Genomic DNA, 21985 nt, shown 5'->3' on the forward strand with positions numbered 1-21985 from the left:
ATTACATATGCAGTCCATCGAATCATGAAATTTTCAGAAACATACGAACCAGAAGAGTGAACCTTTGAATTTGATACAAATTTACAGTTTCTAAACTTGAAGAACCTGGCAGTGAACTATGTGACTTTTAAGGCGGTTCCTGCCGGCGAGGTTTGACCACAGATTCGTGACCAAGGTCCTGAACTGCCCTTTACCTGCTATAGTTTCCCACAGATATTCAGCACTTGCCTGGCCAACATCGCTGGATTTCGAAACATCAACCAGCGAGATGCTCATGTTATTCCGAATGATGCAAAGTTTACCATTGAGGGGAACAAGGGAAGCTGCCTCCAAAGCCTTAGAATTACCCAAATGCATCTTGCTGTCAATATGCTTGCTCCAAGAATCCGTCGCTTTGTCATAAACTCTAAGTTTGCAGCCATCTTTGCATTCCGAAGCATAGAGATGCCCGTTTAAAGCAACACTTGGATTCCTCCAGCCTGCAACCATTCCGTCATACACAGAGTACCAGCTGTCGTTTTCTGGTTGGTAGACCTCGCTCAAAACTTGTCGATGAGACCCTAACCCCTTCAAGAACCATTTGCCTTCGTAAATAACCCCAATGTAGGGAGCCATTGCGGTGCTCATCTCTGAAATGAAGGACCATCTATTCTTGTTGGGATCATAGACTTCAGCTGATTTCAGGGACCGATGCATTCCCTCATTCTCCCCACCGGCAACATACAAGCAGTTATTTATAACGCACGAGCCAAAGAAATGGCGCCGCCGAAGCATATCTGGGGCACGGTGCCATTTATTGGTCCTGGCATCATAAAAAATGACTCGCTTCATTGATCCCTTTAGCGGGTCTTTTCCTCCAAATAAATACAGGTGACAGCCACCGAGTACAGCACAACCAAACCCTAGGGCTGCAGAATATTCTTTAGGGACAGGAGGGAGGGGTTGCCAGAGCTGGTATACGGGATCAAAAGCATGCCAAGAGACTTTCCCTTCTCGATCTCTCTTAATTAAATATATCCATTCTTCTGCAATGCCAAGGTTCCTACGGAGGGAGTAAAAGAAGTTAGCAGCCAAAAGACGGTACCATCTTTTGCAAACCAGGCGGAGCTTACGATGCTCAACTCTTGGGACCCGAACTAGGCAAGCAACAGCAAGATCATCGGGGAGTCCAGGAAGCAGAGGGGATTGAATGCGGCTACTCTCACCACGCGAAGGCTTACTCCTAGTTGGATGAATGGATGATTTAATGTCGGGTTGAAGACAGAGCTTTGCCCCAGGGACATACTTTTTAGCTCCAGCAACAGTTTTAAGGCCAGCATCTACTCTACATAAGCAAGCTGTTGAATCAACCTGCAAAGCGAAATGTATATTACTTAAACAATCAACCAGGCCATTTTACTTTGGAAATACGGCAACTCCACAAATGCATTATGCAAACACAGTTTCCCAGATCTCGTGGTAAGTCGTTACCACGAGGGAGCAGGTGGCATGGATAATCTTCCATCATTTCTAATAATTTTCATGAACAACTAGCATGACGAACTCCTTTCAATATCACAAACGGGGGTACAACAGGTTTGCAGCCAATTAAACACATATGAAACTCATGCAAATGTAAATTATATATTTGAGCTATGACAAACTTAAAATCAGCACTCGGCAACAAGACAATCCTGGAAACAGAAACCAAAAGGATAAAAACAGAGTTGACAGGAGTATAGGTTTTGAATTAGCGAGAAGCCAAAATTTTCTTCTACAGGTACCAACAAGTAGGAAGATTGTCTGTGTTGCAACCTTGTTGTTCACATGTTTGTCCTCCCTTAGTGTTTTTCGTTGCCTCTTACACCTTAGAACAGGCATGAAGGATGTTTGCATTACTAGAGAAATTCCAAATTGGTTGGAAATGGAACCAATCCAACTGATATACGATTTCCGTTGAAGTTATTGGACAAAACATGCACTTTATGATACACAATTTCCAAGCTCACAAAATATAAACTTTTCATCAACAATTAACCATACAACCAGCATTCTCCCTGGATTCAATGAAAGCTGACACAGCTGAACTTCATCCACCATCCATTCACCTTCTTAATGTTTTTATTTTCCATAGTTACAACACTTATAACACACACACACACACACACATCAAAAGAAAAACCGGAGAATCGGACAATTCGAAATGTAAGAGTCAGAAAACGAAAGATCAGTAGGGCACAGTATAGGAAGCAAAACATGAAAAATGGTAGAATAAATGACAAGAGAAACTTACCAACGGAGGCTGTATCCTTCTGTCCATCTTTTCTTCCTTTGAGGAACTTCCCAATACCAGCTTTTGTAGCAAAATAACGACACCTCAGAAATCAAATTACCAATCTCTCAATCATAATGTCCTACTTTTGAACCTAACCAAAACTTCAACTTCAAAAACTCCACCTCAAAATTCAAATCTTCAACTTTCAGCAGAAGAATCACAATCTGAAAACATCACAGGAAGAGGAACCCCAATTGGAAAACAACACAAACCCAACATTGTTCACTTCATCTCTCATCAAAACCAATAAAAAATAAAAAAACTCACTTGGAAAAAGCCTCCAAATTTTCAAAAATCACAACCCAAAACCTCCAAAGATCTCATATTTTCAACAAAAAGACGAAAAGGAAGAGAACCCAAAACCTCCAAATGCGAGGCAGCACAAAGAGTAGGAGGCAAATAGAGCAGTGGAGGAATAGATTGAGACCCCTCTCGCAAAAATGTCTCAGTGGAGTTTAGGGCCCATTTTTCACCTCAGCCGCACAACCCACCAAGCACAAGTGTTGAAAAAGAGAGAGAGAGAGGAAAAGGAAGGGGCAAACCAAAACCATTATCAAACCAAGGATTGGAGGATTATGGAAAGAAAGAAAGAAAGAAAGAAAGAGAGAAAGAGAGGGTTTTGATTGAGAGTGATGACGATTTGGTGGTTGTTTTGTGAAAGAAATTGAAGTAATAATTAACAAACCAAAGATTGGAAGTTAGCTTTTGCTTTGAGACTTTGTGGAAAAGAGACTGGGAAATTTGAGGGTCAATTTTTTTTTTTTTTAATTATACATTTAAAACTTTTTGTTAATAATAATACACAATTCCATATAATTTAATTTCTTCAAAGAAAAAAAAAGCACGAATCTCAACTGTTAACATATAAATTTGATCTCTACTAATTAATGAAATCTTCTTTGTCAATCAAAAGAGGGTGAAAAGATAAATTAATCTTCTATCACACAAAAAAAATAATGGGCAATAATGTAATTTCACATATCTAAATTTTACTGTTTTTTATTGAAGTCTCACCTACATGTGATGTTAAAATACCTCTAATATAAAAAACTAAAAAATTAAAAAAAAAACCTCCCACTCTCCCATGTTCTCTCTCTCTCTCTCTCCCTCTCTCCTTCTCATTTTCTAAAAAAATATGTTCATACATACAAAGCGTGTAGGCAAATGCTAGTAAATTTTAAGAAACAAACAAAATTTATAAAACTACACAAATAACTAGGTAATAATTTTTTTTTTTTTTAACAAATGATATTATCTACCCTAAAGGAAAGAGAGTGGACTTAGCCTCACAATAGGCTAGCAATAATATGGTTCAAATTTGTGTTTGGCGAGAATTGAACCTAAGACCTCTCATTTACAAGTGATGAAAAATACTACTAAACTGTAGTACTAAGTGACAACTAGGTAACAATTAAGAGAGAAAATTAAAGCAGACGAAACTCATATAATATAAACTCATACCAAACTAGTGTCTTACCGTTTTTCATTGTTCACTTACAAACAATTGAGATTGTTTCTCAATTAAGTACTCAAGTAATGTTAAGGAGATTAAGTTTGTAAACAAAATTTACAAAACTAAATGATGTGTAACCAATAAAAAACAAGCATGTTTATCAATGCTTAGGTAATAGTCAAATCATCAATTTTCATGTTATATAGCTTACTAAATTTTGTCTATAAATTTAGTCTCTTTAGCATTACTCGGAGTATTCTTCTCATAAGCCTTTATTAAAAGTGTTCTCATTAAATATATGTTAAGTAAAAATACTTGAAAGTGTTATATGAAAAAGCATCGAATATGTATACCTTTAAAAATAACACATATGATACAAAAATACTTTTGATTTTTCGCCAATTAAAACTATAAACACGTTTAATTGTCAAAGAACATTTTCAACACAAAACAATCCAAATAGACCCTATAAAGTAGAAACCGAACTTCAACAAAATGTAGCTAGTGTTATTTATTTTCTATTATATTTTTGGTCATAAGCTAGTGTTATTTATTAGATGAAGAATAATAGGATATAGACAAAGATTCAAAAATAAAATAAGAGGTGCCCCACGAGCCCACCACAGCCTCACAAATCATAAAAGATTTTTGAGTGTAATCGGAATATGAAGTGGTACACCACGTGTTATTATACAAATGGTGAAATATGTGTGTTAAAAAGTTAATAAATTAAAAAATACAATTTCCCACCACTTGTGAAAAAACACGTGATGTACCACTCATGTTCAGGTCACAAGGAAAAATTTCTCCACAAATTAGAAAAAAAAATTTCAATGTATCGAGAATACGGTCTGGTACACCAAGTGTTATCTTACAAGTGGCTAAATTTTTTTATGCAATTACTTAATAACTTATATTATGACACTTAATATATCAAACCGTCTTTCCAACATAATAAATCTCTCCATAAATCACAAAACGCGGTTCCACCAAAAATCCGAAATGGTAACAACGACACAAGATTAATCCAAGCTACGTGTTTGCGTTGACCCACCGCACCACACTATCATGAGACTCGTACTCCACCAAGGGTATTTTAGTCACTACAAACAAATCCTAATATTAGTCATTGCTTGGTGTTGGTGATGATCAAATTAGTCCAGATGTTTATGAATCTGTGATTACCAACTTAATTAATTTGTGCTGCCGTATTTTATTGTTTCTATATATTTTCAATAATCTTTTATAAGTAGTGGAGAAAAGAAACAGAAACTTTTAAGCATAATAGTAACATTGTCACGTGATATTAATAATTTATGCATTACAAAAATGATAGCGAGGTCAAAGGATAAACTTTTGGGCGTGGCAATCACACTGTCGGATAATGTTGGTAATTAATATATTGTATTAGTGAAATTAAGTGATAGGATCAATGCCCGTGTGAATTTTATTGGATCTTTGAAATCAAATATACTTAAGGGATATCTAGTTGACCTACAAATGTGACCACATTTCTATAACTTCTTATGTTCTTTTTACCCGTGAAAATGGTGGTTTATTATCCTAAACTACTTTGTATACATAAGACTTGTTAACAATGACTCAACCATGATAACAGGGTTAATTAGATTCATATAAAATAATAAAAAATCGATACTCTCGAAATAACTAAATACACTTTTTACATGCGAGAAGAGATTCTAAATTACAACTAAAGTATTACTTCTAGTAACACACAAGAATGTCCCACGCAGGAGAGTAGAGGAATGTAAAAAACTAGAAGAGATTTTTGAAGTGCCAAAATATTTACAGAAGAAAGCTTTCAAAGTGAATTTTGGAGTGCTAAAATTATCAGCCCATAAAAATTGCAAAACATGTCATGGTGGTAGAATACTCAACATTGAACGTTAAGGTACCAAAATAGTTGGTATAATTTCCAATTCACACAACTTTTCAATCTTCAAACATTTCGAGAAGGAATTATGTGCCTAACACCGCACTTTGAAAAAAGAAAAGAAGACTGTTTTTACTTGAAAATCTATGCATAACATCCATTTGATGTCTATCATGCAATTATTCATTTTATAGTTTTAGTAGCATCATTCAATCATATGTGTTTAAAAATGAATAACTCACCCAATAAAAATTTGCTACGTGATAAAATAAGGGTTGAGTTTGGATAACTACTAATCTTTAGAACTGATTTCAAATTGGTCATAACATTTTAAAATATTCCAAATAACTACCCAAAGTTTTGAAAAATTAACATCTGTTATGTTCACTAGAGTTCAATGATGACATGGACAAATATTAAACATGTTTTTAACTCTCAAGTCATCTATATAGATTCAATTGACGCCATTTAGCTAAGAAAATTTATGGTTTAACTTGGCTAAAATAGGTCATTTGAAGAATTAGAACTCCAAAGACGTCGATTAGTGAAAACCAACTTTAGTATTTGTCCATCTTGTCATTTAATACTATTAATGTCATAAAAACATATTGTTAAAGTCCCCGGTAACATACCAAATATCTTATTTTTAAAATGTTAAGTAATTATTTAGAACATTTTATAAGATTGAGACTAATTTGAAATTACCAAAAAAAAAAAAAAAAAAAAAAAAAAAAAAAAAAAAAATCTCAGCTAGTCCTAATTCCTAACCATTTGTCTCCTAAGACCATCTCCAATGGTTGGGTCAAAAGTCAAACCCAAAAAATTTAGCTTTTAGCCCAAAAACAGCTTTTCTACTCCAACCGTTCTACTCTAAAATTTTAGTCAGGGATTATTAAAGAATGAACTTAGGCTATTTTTTTTTTGTTAAATTAAATTAAAAAAAAAATGTAGACTATCGTAAATTAATTTTATGAACATTTTAATCTAAAAAAATTTAAATTTCGATAAATATTGGATAGAGTCCACCCCGATTTCTGGGCTAAATTTCAGGGGGAATTTGGCATTGGTTTAACATTTAACATTTAGCTCAAAATTTCCCCTTGGGTTGGAGTGAGTTTGGGGGGAAATTTTGGGAGGTAATTTGGCTTTTAGCCCACCATTGGAGTTGGTCTAAAGATCATTTGGCTGATTTTTGACTTGATATTATAATTCAAGTGAATAAAAATAAAGCAAGATCATTAGCTCCTACTTCTTTTTGTTTTTTGCTTTATTAAACCCATGATTGGGAATAATCCAAATCATCCAAACAGGAAATCAATTAGTAAAATTCCCACTAACCAATACTTTTTTCACTGGTTTATTAAAGGTAATGTTAGGGAGACGAAATGTTGTAAACTAAATGACATGAAATTATGGAAGTTAGTTATTAGATTACGACTTAAGTGTTAATAAACGTGTTTATTCCTATTGATGACACATCATTTAGTTTGATAAAATTTTTCTAGCATTACCCGTTTATTAAAGTTTTAGGAAGATGGCAAAAGTGTGTATATATTTAGCTAATCTTTTTTTTTTTTTTTTTTTTTTTGTTAGTCTCTCAAAATATTCTGATGGGGAAACTTAGAAAGAATAAGAGTTTTCAATTGATTTTTTATACTTTACAACAAGAACTTAACAAGCGTTTAATCCAACTACTCCAATCGCATGACCTCAGACCCGAGACCTCAAACCCAAGAGAATCCGAACTCAAGAATTTGGAACACCAGTGCATTTTTCATTAATCCAATTCCTCATTCTTGTGTAGCACCAAACATCACACTAGAATAATGTTATCCTTTCCAATCCCACGTAAACTACTGCACTAATCCAATCCCAGTCACTTAATTAACATGGCCATGAGGAAAAGCTTTGTGTTGGAATTTGAGTGTGGTGTTTATTCATCATATGATGCAAACTCAAACCAGTTAATTATTCCGAGCACTAAGTAGAGAATGATCAGAGTCAGAGTGAGAGATTACTTTTCCTTTTAGAGGGGGATGGACGTTGAAACATGTCTTTCCCAACATGGGGGACAAGGTTCGGTGACTTGACTTCTTTCATTCTTTGTGGGGTTAATGACTTAATGGGATTTGAACCAACTCAGTTTCTGTTGCGAAAATTAGATTAATTAAAATTAACTTTAATAATTCTCGAATTTTAGGGTTTGTAAGTATATAAATCAGATGATGGTATAACAAATAAGTATAAATATTGTCCCACATAGTCACACATATCGAATTGATTCTAAAAGTTTTACTAAGCAAATTGAAACAATCATAGTTGATAAGCTTTAACATAAAAGTGAGAAGATTTGAATTAATTAAACTGAAAATTTAAATTAAGCTTGAAAATAAACACATTGAAATAATAATTTAAAAACAAAACCAGACCTAGGGCATACGAATTCACCGTAACTAATTCTACTTAATCCCCTTAATATGTTATGAACAAGTAATTACCCAATATATTGATAATCAATTTTCTCCAAGTTTATTTAATGGTCATGGCATCTGGTTGTATCAAAATTATCCTTACAAGCGTTATGGAAATAGTTGGAAAATCATATAAACCCTAAATGCATGACATCTCCAAATAAGAATTCATGGTATCGATTGCAAGAAGGTAAACACACACCCTTCCCTTTTAGTGTAGATAATATGGTGTTTTAAAAAAAAAAAATCAACTTAATTTAAACCTAGATGATGATCAAGCATCTAAATAAAAATCAAGTGCATTACAAATAGCAAAAGATACTCAATATGGATAAAAAAATTTTTTTTTTAAAAACAACTCTAATCTAGGTCTTCCAACTTTGCCTTTTGCCTCAAACCCCCTGTGAAATATGATGATATTTTGTTTTGGTGACGGATTAATCTCATAAATGCTAGAGATATTAAAATTTTAAATCATTTTTATAAAATATATGATGTGATAATTGATGGTTAAACTCATTTTTTAAATTATTAAAAAAGAGTTCAACTAATAACGGTCACCTTATGTGGTATATAAATCCTTAATTAAGAAGGAAAAATAAAATAATAGACTAATAATGAATTCCCTTAAAGCCTTTTTGTATTGCCAAAAACTGGTCCATGGAGGAATCATTGCACTGCTGCCGCATAAGCACTAGTTCATCATGGGATCAAACTCTATTTCGCGCCCATCCATTACTGCTTCTAGTAAATATGCACGTAAAACATTATTATAGGCACCCAAGTCTTCGTTTTATATTCTTCTTTTTTATGTAGCTCCACTATCGTATGCCTAAATATCAAAACAATATAATTCAGTGCATCTAATCCATTCAAATATACAAAATTCAAAATAATAAATGATAGAAATATATGAAAATATGAAAATATGAAGACATCAGTCCCCACATGAGCTTAGGTGGAGTATGAGAGTAGTATTCTCTTGAAATTCCTTTCCTACCATCTAAGTCCTAACCATAATGTTGGTTTTACTGCGTCCTTAATATAGGAACCAAGTCCTAACTCTAGAAAATTAATATTTGGTTCCCCAATCTATGTACCTTGAGAAAGCTTCTGTCATCCTCGGGATCGATCTTGTAAACAAAAAAAAAAATATTAGTCCTTGTTTGGGGACCTCTACGTTCTTTATGTGATCTATAAACTGATGGATCAACAAGATTTCAGTGTTGGTCGTATAACTTGAAATCATTTACACAGCACACGTAATGCCTAGAACCATTAAAACTATCAGGGCCAGTGGAAGGGAATAATTTTTCCTTGATCCTTCTTGTGTGTCATGAACCAACTCCAATTCCAACTCCTCACCATCTCCAAACCGTAACGTTCGAGTTATAACCCTTCCACTCGTAATCTCCTTGTTTTTAGGCTTATAACATTCTACATGACGAAAACAAGAGGCATAACGGGACTTTTTTTATCATCCAACACCCAAGAGATGCTCCAAACTTTTTTCCCCGGCCTGCACCCATCGATTTTCACAGAAGAAAAATCGCTGCCACCGTACATTCTGCAATATTTGAACTGGAAAGTACAACTCTTTTATAAAGTCACCGGTTTTTCGACCTCAAAATTTTTCGAACGGTGGGATATTTTGAAAGGAAGGAAGTTTGTGTTTGGCTCCGGAAATAGGGTTTAGTAAAAATACTAGAGAGGTTTTTTCCATTGACCATAACCAACCAACCTTTGCAGGAACTATGAACCGCCTTTGATTTTGCTTCGACAACCCTAACTTGATAACGTTGCATACCATAGGTTGGGCCTTGGTTTAGTGCCACCAAGAAACAAGGTTACAAATTAAAGATAATAGTACATAACTTAATTTAAGAATTGCAAAGCATAACACCGCACTAGTACAAAAAATACTTTGCGCGACGTAGGTCCTTCGTCGCGCAAAATCAAGAAAATGTCACGCAAATATTTGCCCGACGAACCTTCGTCGCGCGCCAATCGTTGCGCCAAGGCTGTGAAAGCAGGGTTTGCGGGACGAAGAAATGTCCTACGTCACGCAAACTAGTTTGCGTGACGTAGGTATGTGCGTCACGCAAACTAGTTTTGCGCGACGCATGTCTTAGGTCACGCAAACCCACTTTGCGTGATGTAGGGACCTACGTCACTCAAACCCACTTTGCGCCACGCATGTCTTAGGTCACGCAAACCCGCTTTGCGCGACGTATGTACCTACGTCACGCAAAGTGGCTAAGTGGGTTTGCGCGACGTAGGTCCCTACGTCACGCAAACCCACTTTGCGCCACGCATGTCTTAGGTCACGCAAACCCGCTTTGTGCGACGTATGTACCTACGTCACGCAAAGTGGGTAAGTGGGTTTGCGCGACGTCGTATGGTTCTTCGTCACGCAAACCATTATTATTTTTTTTTCATTTTTTTTGACAAAAATATTTTTATTTAATTTTTAATAAATATTGTAATTAAATTCTAAACAATAATTAATAAACAAAGAAAAAAGTATTTAATTTTAAAATATATGAAAATGTACGTACAAGATGTCCAAACAAAAGAAAAAACTACAAGTAATCTTCTAAGTTTGACACATCAGGCTACTGGGTATCGAGTGGGCAAAATGGCTGGGAGGTCGAAGGTGGAGCAAGATCAAGTGCTGGCATAAGGATTTGAAGACCGGACATCGCTAAGGCCTGTAGAATCATACCCATCTGCGTGCCTTGGGTCCTCATCTGCTCACCCTGGGCCCTTATTAGCTCGTCCTGGGACCTCATCTGCTCATCTCGGGCCTCGTCTCGGGCCCTCATCTCCTCGTCCCGGGCCCTTATTTGCTCGTCTTGGGCCGCAAGCTTACCTTTCAAGGTTGTCACTTCCTCCTTAAGGGCAAATACCTCTCCTATGGTCAATCTGGAAGAGGAGGTACCTATCTCACGAACTCCCGCCTTCCCCATACATCGAACAACCTTGCCATGACGACGACCGAACTTCTGATCCAGGACCTCAGTCAGGATCTGAAAACCTACATCCTCAGGTATAGTGACGTCCTCGATTGGGGTCTCCGGGGGAAGTTGTGATGTTGCTTCTTGAAGAATAGCATTTCCCTTTTCCACCATAGCAGCCTACAATAATAAAGAAGAAAAAACTTATAATGTTTAATAACAAAATATAAATAATATTTGAACGATTCATAAATATAAGAAAATTAACAATTACATATACTTACATGAAGTTGCTCAGTGTTCTCATCATCGGGTCAAACGTAAACATCCTTGAACAAGTCGATATTCGAGAACTTGGAACCCTCCTGAAGAAAAAAAACATTAAGAAAATTTTATTAATCAATAATAAAAAAAAAATTGTATGAAATTTCAAAATTAATATACTTTTACCTGACGTCGTTCATCAAGCCTATATGAAAAAGGCTTCGAACCGGAATGGTGGAGAAGTGTCTTTTACTCCCGAGCTATCTTGCCAACAACAGATCTCTTATGTTAAACACACACTGTACATGTTAGTGCGACTATTTGAAAGAAATTATTTAAAAAAGCTTAAAAAAATAAGTAAAATAGTAATGAATTATTATTAAAATATTATGTACATACAACAAATTTTGGGTCCATAAAATGCTTGCAAAGCCAGTCCCAATCATCCTGCCGGTCCACCAACTCGGATGGGCAACCATGTAGGCGAGCAGTCTCCGGATCACCCTATTTCTTAAAATGCACATGAAGATCGCTCTTCCAATTTCTGTACCGATTTGCGAAGATCTCCTCTAAGTAGGCGAAGACCTCGGGGGATATGTCCTTAAGATGAAAATTGACCTACAAATATTAAAAACAACAAAATAATAGTAAAAAAATTTAATAATATTAAGATAATATACTTTGGTTTATAATATTTGTAAACATAATTAAAAAATGATAAAAGGCTAAAAATTAATATACTAACCGACAACTTGTCTCGCACCAGTTTTTTCGTCTCCTCGGGAATATCTGCCCAAGACTCCCAATGCATAGGACAACAATGCTTAATAACATAACCACAGCTAGTAGCGACGATGTTATGTTGCTGTGAGGTAGCCGCTCCATGATGTCGCGAGTCATACGCAATCTTGATCAAGGAGGCGGTGAGACGTATGTTCTGTGCCGCCTTCAGCATTCGATTAGGCCCCCTGGTGTTTTTTTTAGCTGCCCAAAAAAACTTAAATGATGAAAACCCTAAGCTTAAATTTGTACAGAAAATTCTGCAAATCCTCCCCTAATAGTACATCATTTCCCAAAACCTTAAAAAGTCAAATAACAGTAATTCACAACCCGTAACACATTTTCACAATCTAGCAAATTTTCACAATCATAAAAATAATAGTTCTAAAATGAAAAAAAATACAATGTAGTGAGAATTAGAAAAAACTACCTAGCTAGGAGGCCTCACCCTGGACTATAGAGGACGAGGAAGCGTGATCAGAAGGCTCCGGCTCGCGGCGACGTCGATGAGGCCGCTGTGCACTGAGCGGGTGAACTGACACTGATGATGTCGATGATACGGGCACCTGAGACGACGTAAGAGTAGCCTCAGTAAGAGGTGTAGGCTCCCCAATCAATGGAGCACTCACGCTTGGAGTAGTAGATGTTGATAATGCGGGAGGCGCATTGGTTACACTCCGACAACGAGTGATCAACTGCGACATCTATACACTTTTGAACCGTAAAAATATAACATTAGAAACTAATCCTTTCTTGCATTTGAAACTAATCAATTAGCAGCCAAAGTAATATAAGTAGGTAGGAACATTCTTAATTTGAAAACAAGAGGAACTACCTATCCATTTTCATAACCAACAAAACAAATTGCATCAAGTGAAACAAAAAAGAATGGGTAATCCAACACTAGGAATATGTGATAAATTGTAAAGATTATCTAAATCAGGATGCCTAGTAAACACTCTAGTAAGCAGACATTGTAATCAATCAATGGTACGAAAACTTCATTATATCAGTATCAACTATAACATGGTGAACACTAGTAAACGCACTAGTAAGCATACATTGTAAAGATTATCTGATATTATGAAATGTGAAAATAAAAAAGATTAATCCTCTCCGAAAGTAATTTCAGGGATCAGGAGCCTGGGGAAAACAAAATAAAGAATTACATGTTCACTATCAAGATTATCATATTAAATTGGGATGACACAACAGCCCATTTCTAATCTTGCCCAGTAAACAATAGTTAGCAAATTAGCAAAAAAATTTAATGTTCCACAGAATCAATTAGGAACGAAGAATCCGCAATCTTTAAGATAGCCTTTAAATAAAAGTCTTCATTTTGCAAAACCTTTATGTGAAAAAAATCATTATAGTATGGAATTCTAGGATTCCTCCTTGAGGCAAATACTTTTATGCATACCTCTTCCGGTTAATCTATACCATACTCTATTCTTGTAAGATGATAGACACTAGCTAACAATCCGCCTGGTGCTACATCATAAGCACATTGGGAACGTAGATAATTGTAACCATATACATATAAAATGACAGCAATCGAATGCCAATCCTCGGGTTTTATTTGTAAAGTTTCTATTCCTTGGTAATCGAAGCCCAAAGATCTATGAACTAACCCATAATCTGCCTAACCATATAAATTTTCTTCCTAAACAACATGTATGTGAGGTGGGTAGGATACAAAAGACAAGTTACCTTCTGAAGACCCAGGAAATTGCCGAATGAAACTTTTCAAATCTGGACCTCCGACTTTATCTATACGCATAGCTTATAATAATGAATAATTGTATGAGCACAAGGGTACATATATCACAAAGATTCCAGTAAGAAGCTAGCCGGTGTTGATGATTTTGTGCGTACTGATTTCAATCAACTTATCAAAATTAAATGGTGGATCCCAATTTGGATATGCGCAACCATTTCAAAGATATGGATAACAGTGCATTAATAGTAATATGTTGACTGAGATTAAAATAAAATAGTTACCAGCTAACAGGTTTAAAATTGACACATAAGCAATGAAAGTAAGATAACTTCTTTTTTGCCACTGTTGCCAGAATTCAAGTATTTACCACTAAGAAGATAATCCAATGATGAATATGCATTGGCTGAGGCATGCCCAATAAACACTCTAGTAAGAAACACAAGAACAAGAACAGTAGCAACAACAAAAACCCAAACGACAACAAGCGTATAAAAACTCAAACTTAAGCATATGAAAACACAAAAAGAATTCAGATGTAAGAGGGACTACAGGCAGCGTATTGCTTAACGCAGATGAGGGAATTGAAAATCTGGGTCAATACCTGCTGGTTGGCTAGGAATTGAAAATGTATACCAAAATATCTTCAAACTGCAAACAAGAAACAACAAAAATGAAATTCTTAAACCCTAAAATTCAGCCCATTTCGTAATAATTTATCCCAAATAAAAACCCTGATTCAATCCCCATTTCAAAATTAAAACCCTAAATCCCATTCAAAAATTTTTAAACCCTAAAATCCATCACATGCCTTAGTAATTTATCCCAAATTAAAACCCTAAATTCTAAAATTCATCTCAATTCACAATCAAAATCCTTAATTTCACAATTTCATAATTTGTAATTAGACTTACCTTCAATGAGAGAGACAAGCATGACGAAGGGGTGGTGGATGCCCGTCGTTTAGAACGAGAGGGAGAAAGATCTGGATTCAAAACAGAGGTCTGAGTTCAAAATATAAAAGATGATGAGGAAGGCTACGGTACAGAGACGGAGAAAGAGGGCGAGATGATGAGGAAGGGATAAAGACCCAGTGATGTAGATTTCAAAAAAAAAAGGCTACGGGAGTCCAGGTATAAGAAAGGGTGAGATGATGAGGAAGGCTACGGGAGTTTGGGTATAAGAAAGGGCGCATGTCCAAACTTGGAAATTTCAAAAAAACCGCCTTATTTTTACAATTGCACGTCAAAATTGTAACAAATTGCGTGACGTAGGTATTCAAGTTGACGTCACGCTAATTGTTTTTGCGTGACGACTACATTAAGGTGTCATGCAAGGTTTTTTTTTTTTTTTTTTTTAAAATTATTTTAAATACTGATAAAATGACTTTATTCCTTTCAAAATCAAATTTTTTTTACATAAAATCCACAATAATATATTTTTCTAACAAAAACTCGACCCGAACTACAATAATAAATTTAAAGCTACTTAATAAATATATATATCGTTCAATTTCTTAAGTGTTATACATACAAAATAAATAAATTTAAATATACTTAATAAATATATATACCGTTGAACTTGATGGGATATGGATTGTACGAAACTAATTTGAACAATCGAACCGTCAAACTTGTTTGTATATGCGTCGAGATTGTATACGTAAAAAGTTACAAAAAATAAACGTTCGGAGATCAAGTAACGGGACAAAACATTTGGACGGTTATAAACGAAAAATCATGATTCAACGGTAGTTATAACTCCAATTTTGGTGATTTTTTACAGCTACACTCCTTGATCCTATATGAATACAATGAACTAATTCGATCGTCAATTTAAAATATTTACGCTAGTGGATACCACAAAATCTTATGTTATACTTAATGAAAGTATAAATAAATTCCAAAAGTGTTAGTGAATCTATCGTTTTGATGGGATACGGATTGTAGGAAACTAATTTGAATGATCAAACCGTCAAACTTGTTTGTATATGCGTCAAGATCGTATACGTAAAAAATCACAAAAAATAAATGTTCGGGGATCAAGTAACGGGACAAAACATTTGGACGGTTAAAAACGAAAAATCATGATTCAACGGTAGTTTAACTCCGATTTTGGTGATTTTTTACAGCTACACTCCTTGATCCTATATGAATACAATGAACTAATTTGATCGTCAATTTAAAATATTTACGCTAGTGGATACCACAAAATCTTATGTTATACTTAATGAAAGTATAAATAAATTCCAAAAGTGTTAGTGAATCCATCGTTTTGATGGGATAGGGATTGTAGGAAACTAATTTGAATGATCGAACCGTCAAACTTGTTTGTATATGCGTCAAGATCGTATACGTAAAAAATCACAAAAAATAAATGTTCGGTGATCAAGTAACGGGAAAAACCATTTGGACGGTTAAAAATGAAAAATCATGATTCAACGGTAATTTTAATTCCAATTTTGGTGATTTTTTACAGCTACACTCCTTGATCCTATATGAATACAATGAACTAATTCGATCGTCAATTTAAAATATTTACGCTAGTGGATACCACAAAATCTTATGTTATACTTAATGAAAGTATAAATAAATTCCAAAAGTGTTAGTGAATCTATTGTTTTGATGAGATATGGATTGTTGGAAACTAATTTGAACGATCGAACCGTCAAACTTGTTTGTATATGCGTCGATATCGTATACATAAAAAATCACAAAAAACAAACGTTCGGAGATCAAGTAACGGGACAAAATATTTGGACGGTTATAAACGAAAAATCATGATTCAACGGTAGTTTTAACTCCGATTTTGGTGATTTTTTACAGCTACACTCCTTGATCCTATATGAATACAATGAACTAATTCGATCGTCAATTTAAAATATTTATGCTAGTTGATAGCACAAAATCTTGCGTGACGAAAGTAACAAAAACACTTTGCGTGACGCATTCACTGGTACGTCGCGCAAAAGTTCTTTGCGTGACGTATTGACTTTTACGTCGCGCAAAACAATATTTGCGTGACGCATTCATTGGACGTCGCGCAAACAGCCTTTGCGTGACGCATTAGCTGGTACATCGCGCAAAGTTGTATTTTAAAAAACCAAATAACATCCAAAATCCAAACCTAACCCCTTTGATTTTCTTTTCAATTCTTCCAAAATCCAAAAAGGAACTTGTGGTTGTTGATTGAAACGGGAATCAAAATTTATCTTTGTTTTGTGACTCTCTGCTTTTTCAGCTCCGCTTTTGGTTTCTCTAATATATTTATAGAGAGAGGGAGTATAGACTTCAAACTTTTAAATTAAGGAAAAAAATATACATTGCAATTTGCAAGGTTTGTTTTTGTGCAACACAACATTTAAGGAAACAAACAATCCGAGTCTCAAATGCTGATCATTGCTTGCAGTTTCAAATGCAGCAGCACAACATTGCTGATTAAATGTCCCAAATGTTGATCATTGCTTGCAGTTTCCTCCACCAGCTTCTCAACCACAGTACCTTTCTACATTACCAGGTCCCTCACATTCTCGTTGTGTATGACTTAATACTCCACATGTTTTCTGGCTTAAGATTGCAAAGAACACACTCTCCAATTCTGCCACGGAACAATTAATATGAATAAACATTGACAAAAATTGATAGTAACTTAATACCCCCAAAAAAGTAATGAGCAAGTATGAAATTGTGAGTCACAGTCGGAGTAAGAGTAAGACCAAGAGAAATATTATATTGTGAGATTGTGAGCAAGAGTGAAAATAAGAGTGAGAGTAACACACATAAATTCTACAAAGAAAACAAAAAAACAACAAAATCACACACACTGAGTGAGAAAAAGATTATATTGTGAGATTGGGAGTGTGAAATAAGGAAAAAAAAAATTTTAATAAAATTGTTGCACTCTCACCGTTTTAAATTTGGCAGGAATGGACAATTTAATAAAAGAGCAAAAAATTGCACCACCAATGATTGTACAACAGGATTCTTTGGCTGCTTTCCTATGTACCAATCCTTAACTGCAAGCCATGAAAACCAACGTTATCAAACAAAGTATAAAATTGTTTTGTAAAACAGAAAGTAAATGTAAATTGATAGAAACAAAGGGAAAACCTACAATGCAGAAATTTTATTCATGAAAATTATCCCATTTTTTAACCTCTATATAGCAGAACACAAAATCTATAACCAGCACATATTTCAACTTTATAATACAATTAAAAATAACAAAAGACTGAACTAAACTGCCAACACAGATCATTTATAAAAATTTAAACCAAAGATGTCCAAAATTGTTTTAATTTCATAAATACAATTACAAAAACGCAAAGATGTTTATAGATAGGTTGAATTACAAAAATAAGTTAATTGATAATAGTTCTCAAACAATATACATTTCAGAGAAGAAGAGCCAATTCTACATTATAGGTTTCCTCTGTCTGTGTCCATTTACATTAGCCCTTTATTTTACAACAGAAGTTTAGATTTGAATTTATGTGGTGGCAGTTGAGTGCAACATTTCATTATTTTGAATCATATTATATAGTTGTCTTGTATTCAGGTTATCCTTAATCCAACACAACACCATGTTATACTTGCAATCTCTGTCAAAGCAACAATCTTCACTATAACTTTCATAATTGTTATTAGTTTGTGATGATTAAACTTACATTGATTATATGATTGTAGATATCAATGACAGCTTTCTCTGTTATCCCTCTCATTGTGTATGTCTTCCCACTGCTCGTTTGTCCTTGTCCAGCCAGAAAACAGAAACAATAAGCATTGTTCTAATCCGACGAAACTATAGAATCACCATATTACATTATAATACCTGGGATAAGGCGAGGGATGTTTTTGCAAATAATTGGTTCTCTGAAAATAGTACCTGTAGAAAAAGCAATCATTGTAATTTGAAAAGAATATTGTTCAAAAGCTGAAAATGTATAGTTGACAGTTCACTAACCATTCAAAATATTCCTAATAGTCCCATTGGGACTCCTCCACATACTCTTCAAGTTAAACTCCATACGAGCTTCATCTGTCAATTATAACAACAATATCATGAATTTTGTCAATCTCTCGGTGATGATTGAAAATATTAATACAGGATCTAGAGTTAGAAAACAAATGCATGTATAATTGTTCAGTAGTGTATACCTGGAGTAATAGTTGCACACTTGATTGCTACATTGTACCTAAAATTCCAAATGTTAGAGATGCGGAATGAAATAGCAAAAAAATAAAAATTCCAAGCAAAAAGATACTCTAATCACTCCTTCATACCTGGAGTAATAGTTGTTGCAGTGCCAAAGAAAATAAATCAATTGTTGAAAAGCGAGATGAGGATCGAAAAAGAAGGGACATGAGTCTAAGGATAAGCCACAACCATTGATGCCCATCAAAGAAGACAAGGCGTCATTTTTCACTCATTCCTCGTATCCTGCTTCCGTTAAGGAAGTAGGAAATTAGAAAAATTATCATATTAAATTGGGATGACACATCAGCCCATTTCTAGTCATGCCTAGTAAACAATAGTTAGCAAATTAGCAAAAAAAATTAATGCTCCACAGAATCAATTAGGAACGAATTGAAGATTCGCAATCTTAAAGATAGCCTTTAAATAAAAGTCCTCATTCTGCAAAACCTTTCTGTGAAAAAAATCAATATAATCTGCCTAACTATATAAATTTTCTTCCTAAACAACATGTATGTGAAGGAAGATTTGTGAAAAACAAGTTCATTTGAGCAACATCAACAACATGCAATTAACAATTAAAAGGCGGAATCATGTTTATATGCACTCAAAAACAAAACTTAACCCATGAACTTCAAAGCCTAGTAGATAGGTGAACCAAGACTCAACTCAAAACAAAGTGAGTTGAGAAATCAATACCTTTGTAGATTCCTCTTTGCATAAGCAAAGGCTAATCACCCAAAGAGAGGGCCTTCATTCCTTGCATCTTAGATTCATGGATTTGGATGGATGAAAAGGTTTCTCCAAGTTCCCAAAATTGAGAACCTCTAAGTCTCCACACCAAGGCATATTGTAGAAGAAATGAGTGACCTTGGAGGAGTTTGATTGCTAGATGATCCCTCCAAGGTGGCCGGCCTCTTTGAGAGCAAAGGGAGGTTTGTGTTCTCATCTTTACTCCTAAGAAAACCCCTTTGGATGAAATGGCTATAAAGATGTCTTTATACAATCTCACAATGGAGTGGCAAACTTGCAATTAAGCCAAGTTCACTACCCTCCTCTAAATGGCCGGCCTAAGGGGATTTATTGGGCTATTTGGGCCTTTGTGAATCATTATTCATTAAGTGGTCATGCAACTTAAGTCAATGGACTTGACGTTCGAAGCCCATTGGGCCTTAAGGTCCAAAACTATCCCGAGGTCTTTAACGAACTTATTCATTTGATTAATTAACATATTAATTAATCCTTGCCATAAATAATTAAACCATTTAATTATTCTTACTCATCTTCGTTGAATCTTCAATCTCTACCTTACACGGTGTACGATCCATTAGGTTCCTTTTAGCGAGGCAGTGGGCGATTCAAACTCTTTCAAATCGATTGTGAATTGAAACTTACTTTCAATTCTCCCGTTAGTGATAATACACTTTTAGGGCTTCCACAAACCATGGTTGACGCCTAGTAGCATGTCATGGTTACCCAAGCTAATCAGAAGAGGTGGAGAACCTATTCAGTTTTAGGATTACAAATGCAATACGGTCTTTCTCTAATACAATACTCTTGACCACATTGTTTGGTTTGATAGTTTATTCATGTCTACTATCCAATGTGAGTTTTGTGCTTATATGATTACCTTGAATGTGATTTGGAACACATTCCTAAATCTCATTCATACTTTGGCCAAAGATTCTTAATCATATCATAGAGTATTCTCCCTCAAACAGTTTGAAGGTTAGAGATCCCTTGTTGCGCATTCACTTGCCTCCATGGCTAAGTGGTTTAACCCCAACGATGTCGTGGACACCCTCCTGATGGAGTGACTTTGACATAATCAAAGATTAAGGACCTAACCACAAGACAACTGTGATGCCTCAGGTCAAAAGACTAATTTGCATTATCCCAACCATGAGTTCTCATGTGACATGAATATGAGAACTCTTCGTTGATCGTGTTCAGTGAACTCATTCTCTATTGAGCACCTACGTACTTGTCTTGATGTCACACACACCAATGACTCGAGACTAGTCACTCTCCCTGAGAGAAGACATAGCACGTACTGATCTTAACGGACTGTCAATGCTCAATTGACAATCCTATGATCAGGAACGTTTAGGATGTGTCAACGAAAGAATGGTCTCATAAATCTAACTTCTTTAGATCGCATTCTTCCAATCACATATTCCTTGGACTTGTCGTTTAAGCATATAACATTTATATGAGACGGCTCAAACAATAATGTTTGCCCTTAATATTAAACTAGATTAGTTTAACATGTGAAATGTCCATAAAGTATCATCATATGATTGGTTTTAGGGCACATTTCCAACAGTATGTGAGGTGGGTAGGATACAAAAGACAAGTTACCTTCTGAAGACCCAGGAAATTGCCGAATGAAACTTTTCAAATATGGACCTCCGACTTTATCTATAAGCATAACTCATAAATATATGTTTCTTACAATCTCTGTATCAAACAGAAAATCGAAGAAGACAAGGTGACATCTTTCACTCCTTGCTCGTATACTGCTTCTGTTAAGGAAGTAGAAGCGAAAACTTTATCTGCAAACAGAAGAAACCAATGAACCAATTACTTAATGTGAACCATCACAGCTAAGAAAACTACAAAGCATATAATTTCTATATAAAGAAGAAGAATTTGAGGGGAGCAGATTCTTCCTGTGCCTTTTTTAGTTTGACTTTGCCTCTCCTTAACCTCCTGGTTTTTCCTTTACAATTAGATATTAATCGTCATCCGAACTACAATAATAACTCTCGTTATCCTCACTACTATCATTTTCGGATTTCCATTCGTCCTCATCTTCGTTTGCCTCTTCCAGTGCATTGTATCGTGGCAGATCACCAAGGTCAATTGATATTTCAAATTCGGGAATTCCAACTACAACAAATGGTTCTTGGACAACATTAGTATCCCGGAGTGTTTCT

At 35.0% G+C, this 21985-nt stretch overlaps 1 protein-coding gene and 2 long non-coding RNA genes across 3 annotated transcripts; all 3 read right to left on the minus strand.

Moving 5' to 3' along the window:
- On the minus strand, positions 1–2945 carry LOC137736169 (F-box/kelch-repeat protein At1g55270-like). The gene is made up of 2 exons (XM_068475497.1): positions 2273–2945; positions 1–1350 (listed from the first exon to the last, which is right to left on the minus strand). Exons 1-2 carry the CDS (start codon positions 2297–2299, stop codon positions 91–93), a joined length of 1287 nt encoding a protein of 428 aa, XP_068331598.1. The 5' UTR covers positions 2300–2945; the 3' UTR covers positions 1–90.
- A 7751-nt stretch (positions 2946–10696) lies between these two features.
- Positions 10697–11616, minus strand: LOC137732218 (uncharacterized). Its single transcript, XR_011068318.1, has 3 exons — positions 11540–11616; positions 11374–11454; positions 10697–11269 (listed from the first exon to the last, which is right to left on the minus strand). It is a non-coding gene; the product is annotated as an uncharacterized lncRNA (long non-coding RNA).
- A 960-nt stretch (positions 11617–12576) lies between these two features.
- On the minus strand, positions 12577–14973 carry LOC137730728 (uncharacterized). The gene is made up of 4 exons (XR_011068208.1): positions 14768–14973; positions 14458–14504; positions 13847–13906; positions 12577–12844 (listed from the first exon to the last, which is right to left on the minus strand). It is a non-coding gene; the product is annotated as an uncharacterized lncRNA (long non-coding RNA).
- Between the last annotated feature and the right edge of the window lie 7012 nt (positions 14974–21985).

Source organism: Pyrus communis, chromosome 1, assembly GCF_963583255.1.
Source record: "Pyrus communis chromosome 1, drPyrComm1.1, whole genome shotgun sequence".
Taxonomy (NCBI): domain Eukaryota; kingdom Viridiplantae; phylum Streptophyta; class Magnoliopsida; order Rosales; family Rosaceae; genus Pyrus; species Pyrus communis.

Coding starts and splice junctions, on each gene's coding strand:
- LOC137736169 (XM_068475497.1), bottom strand. CDS start 2,299: ATGGACAGAAGGATACAGCCTCCGTTG. Junction 1,351..2,272: donor GAAGGATACAGCCTCCGTTG/GTAAGTTTCTCT, acceptor TTCGCTTTGCAG/GTTGATTCAACAGCTTGCTT.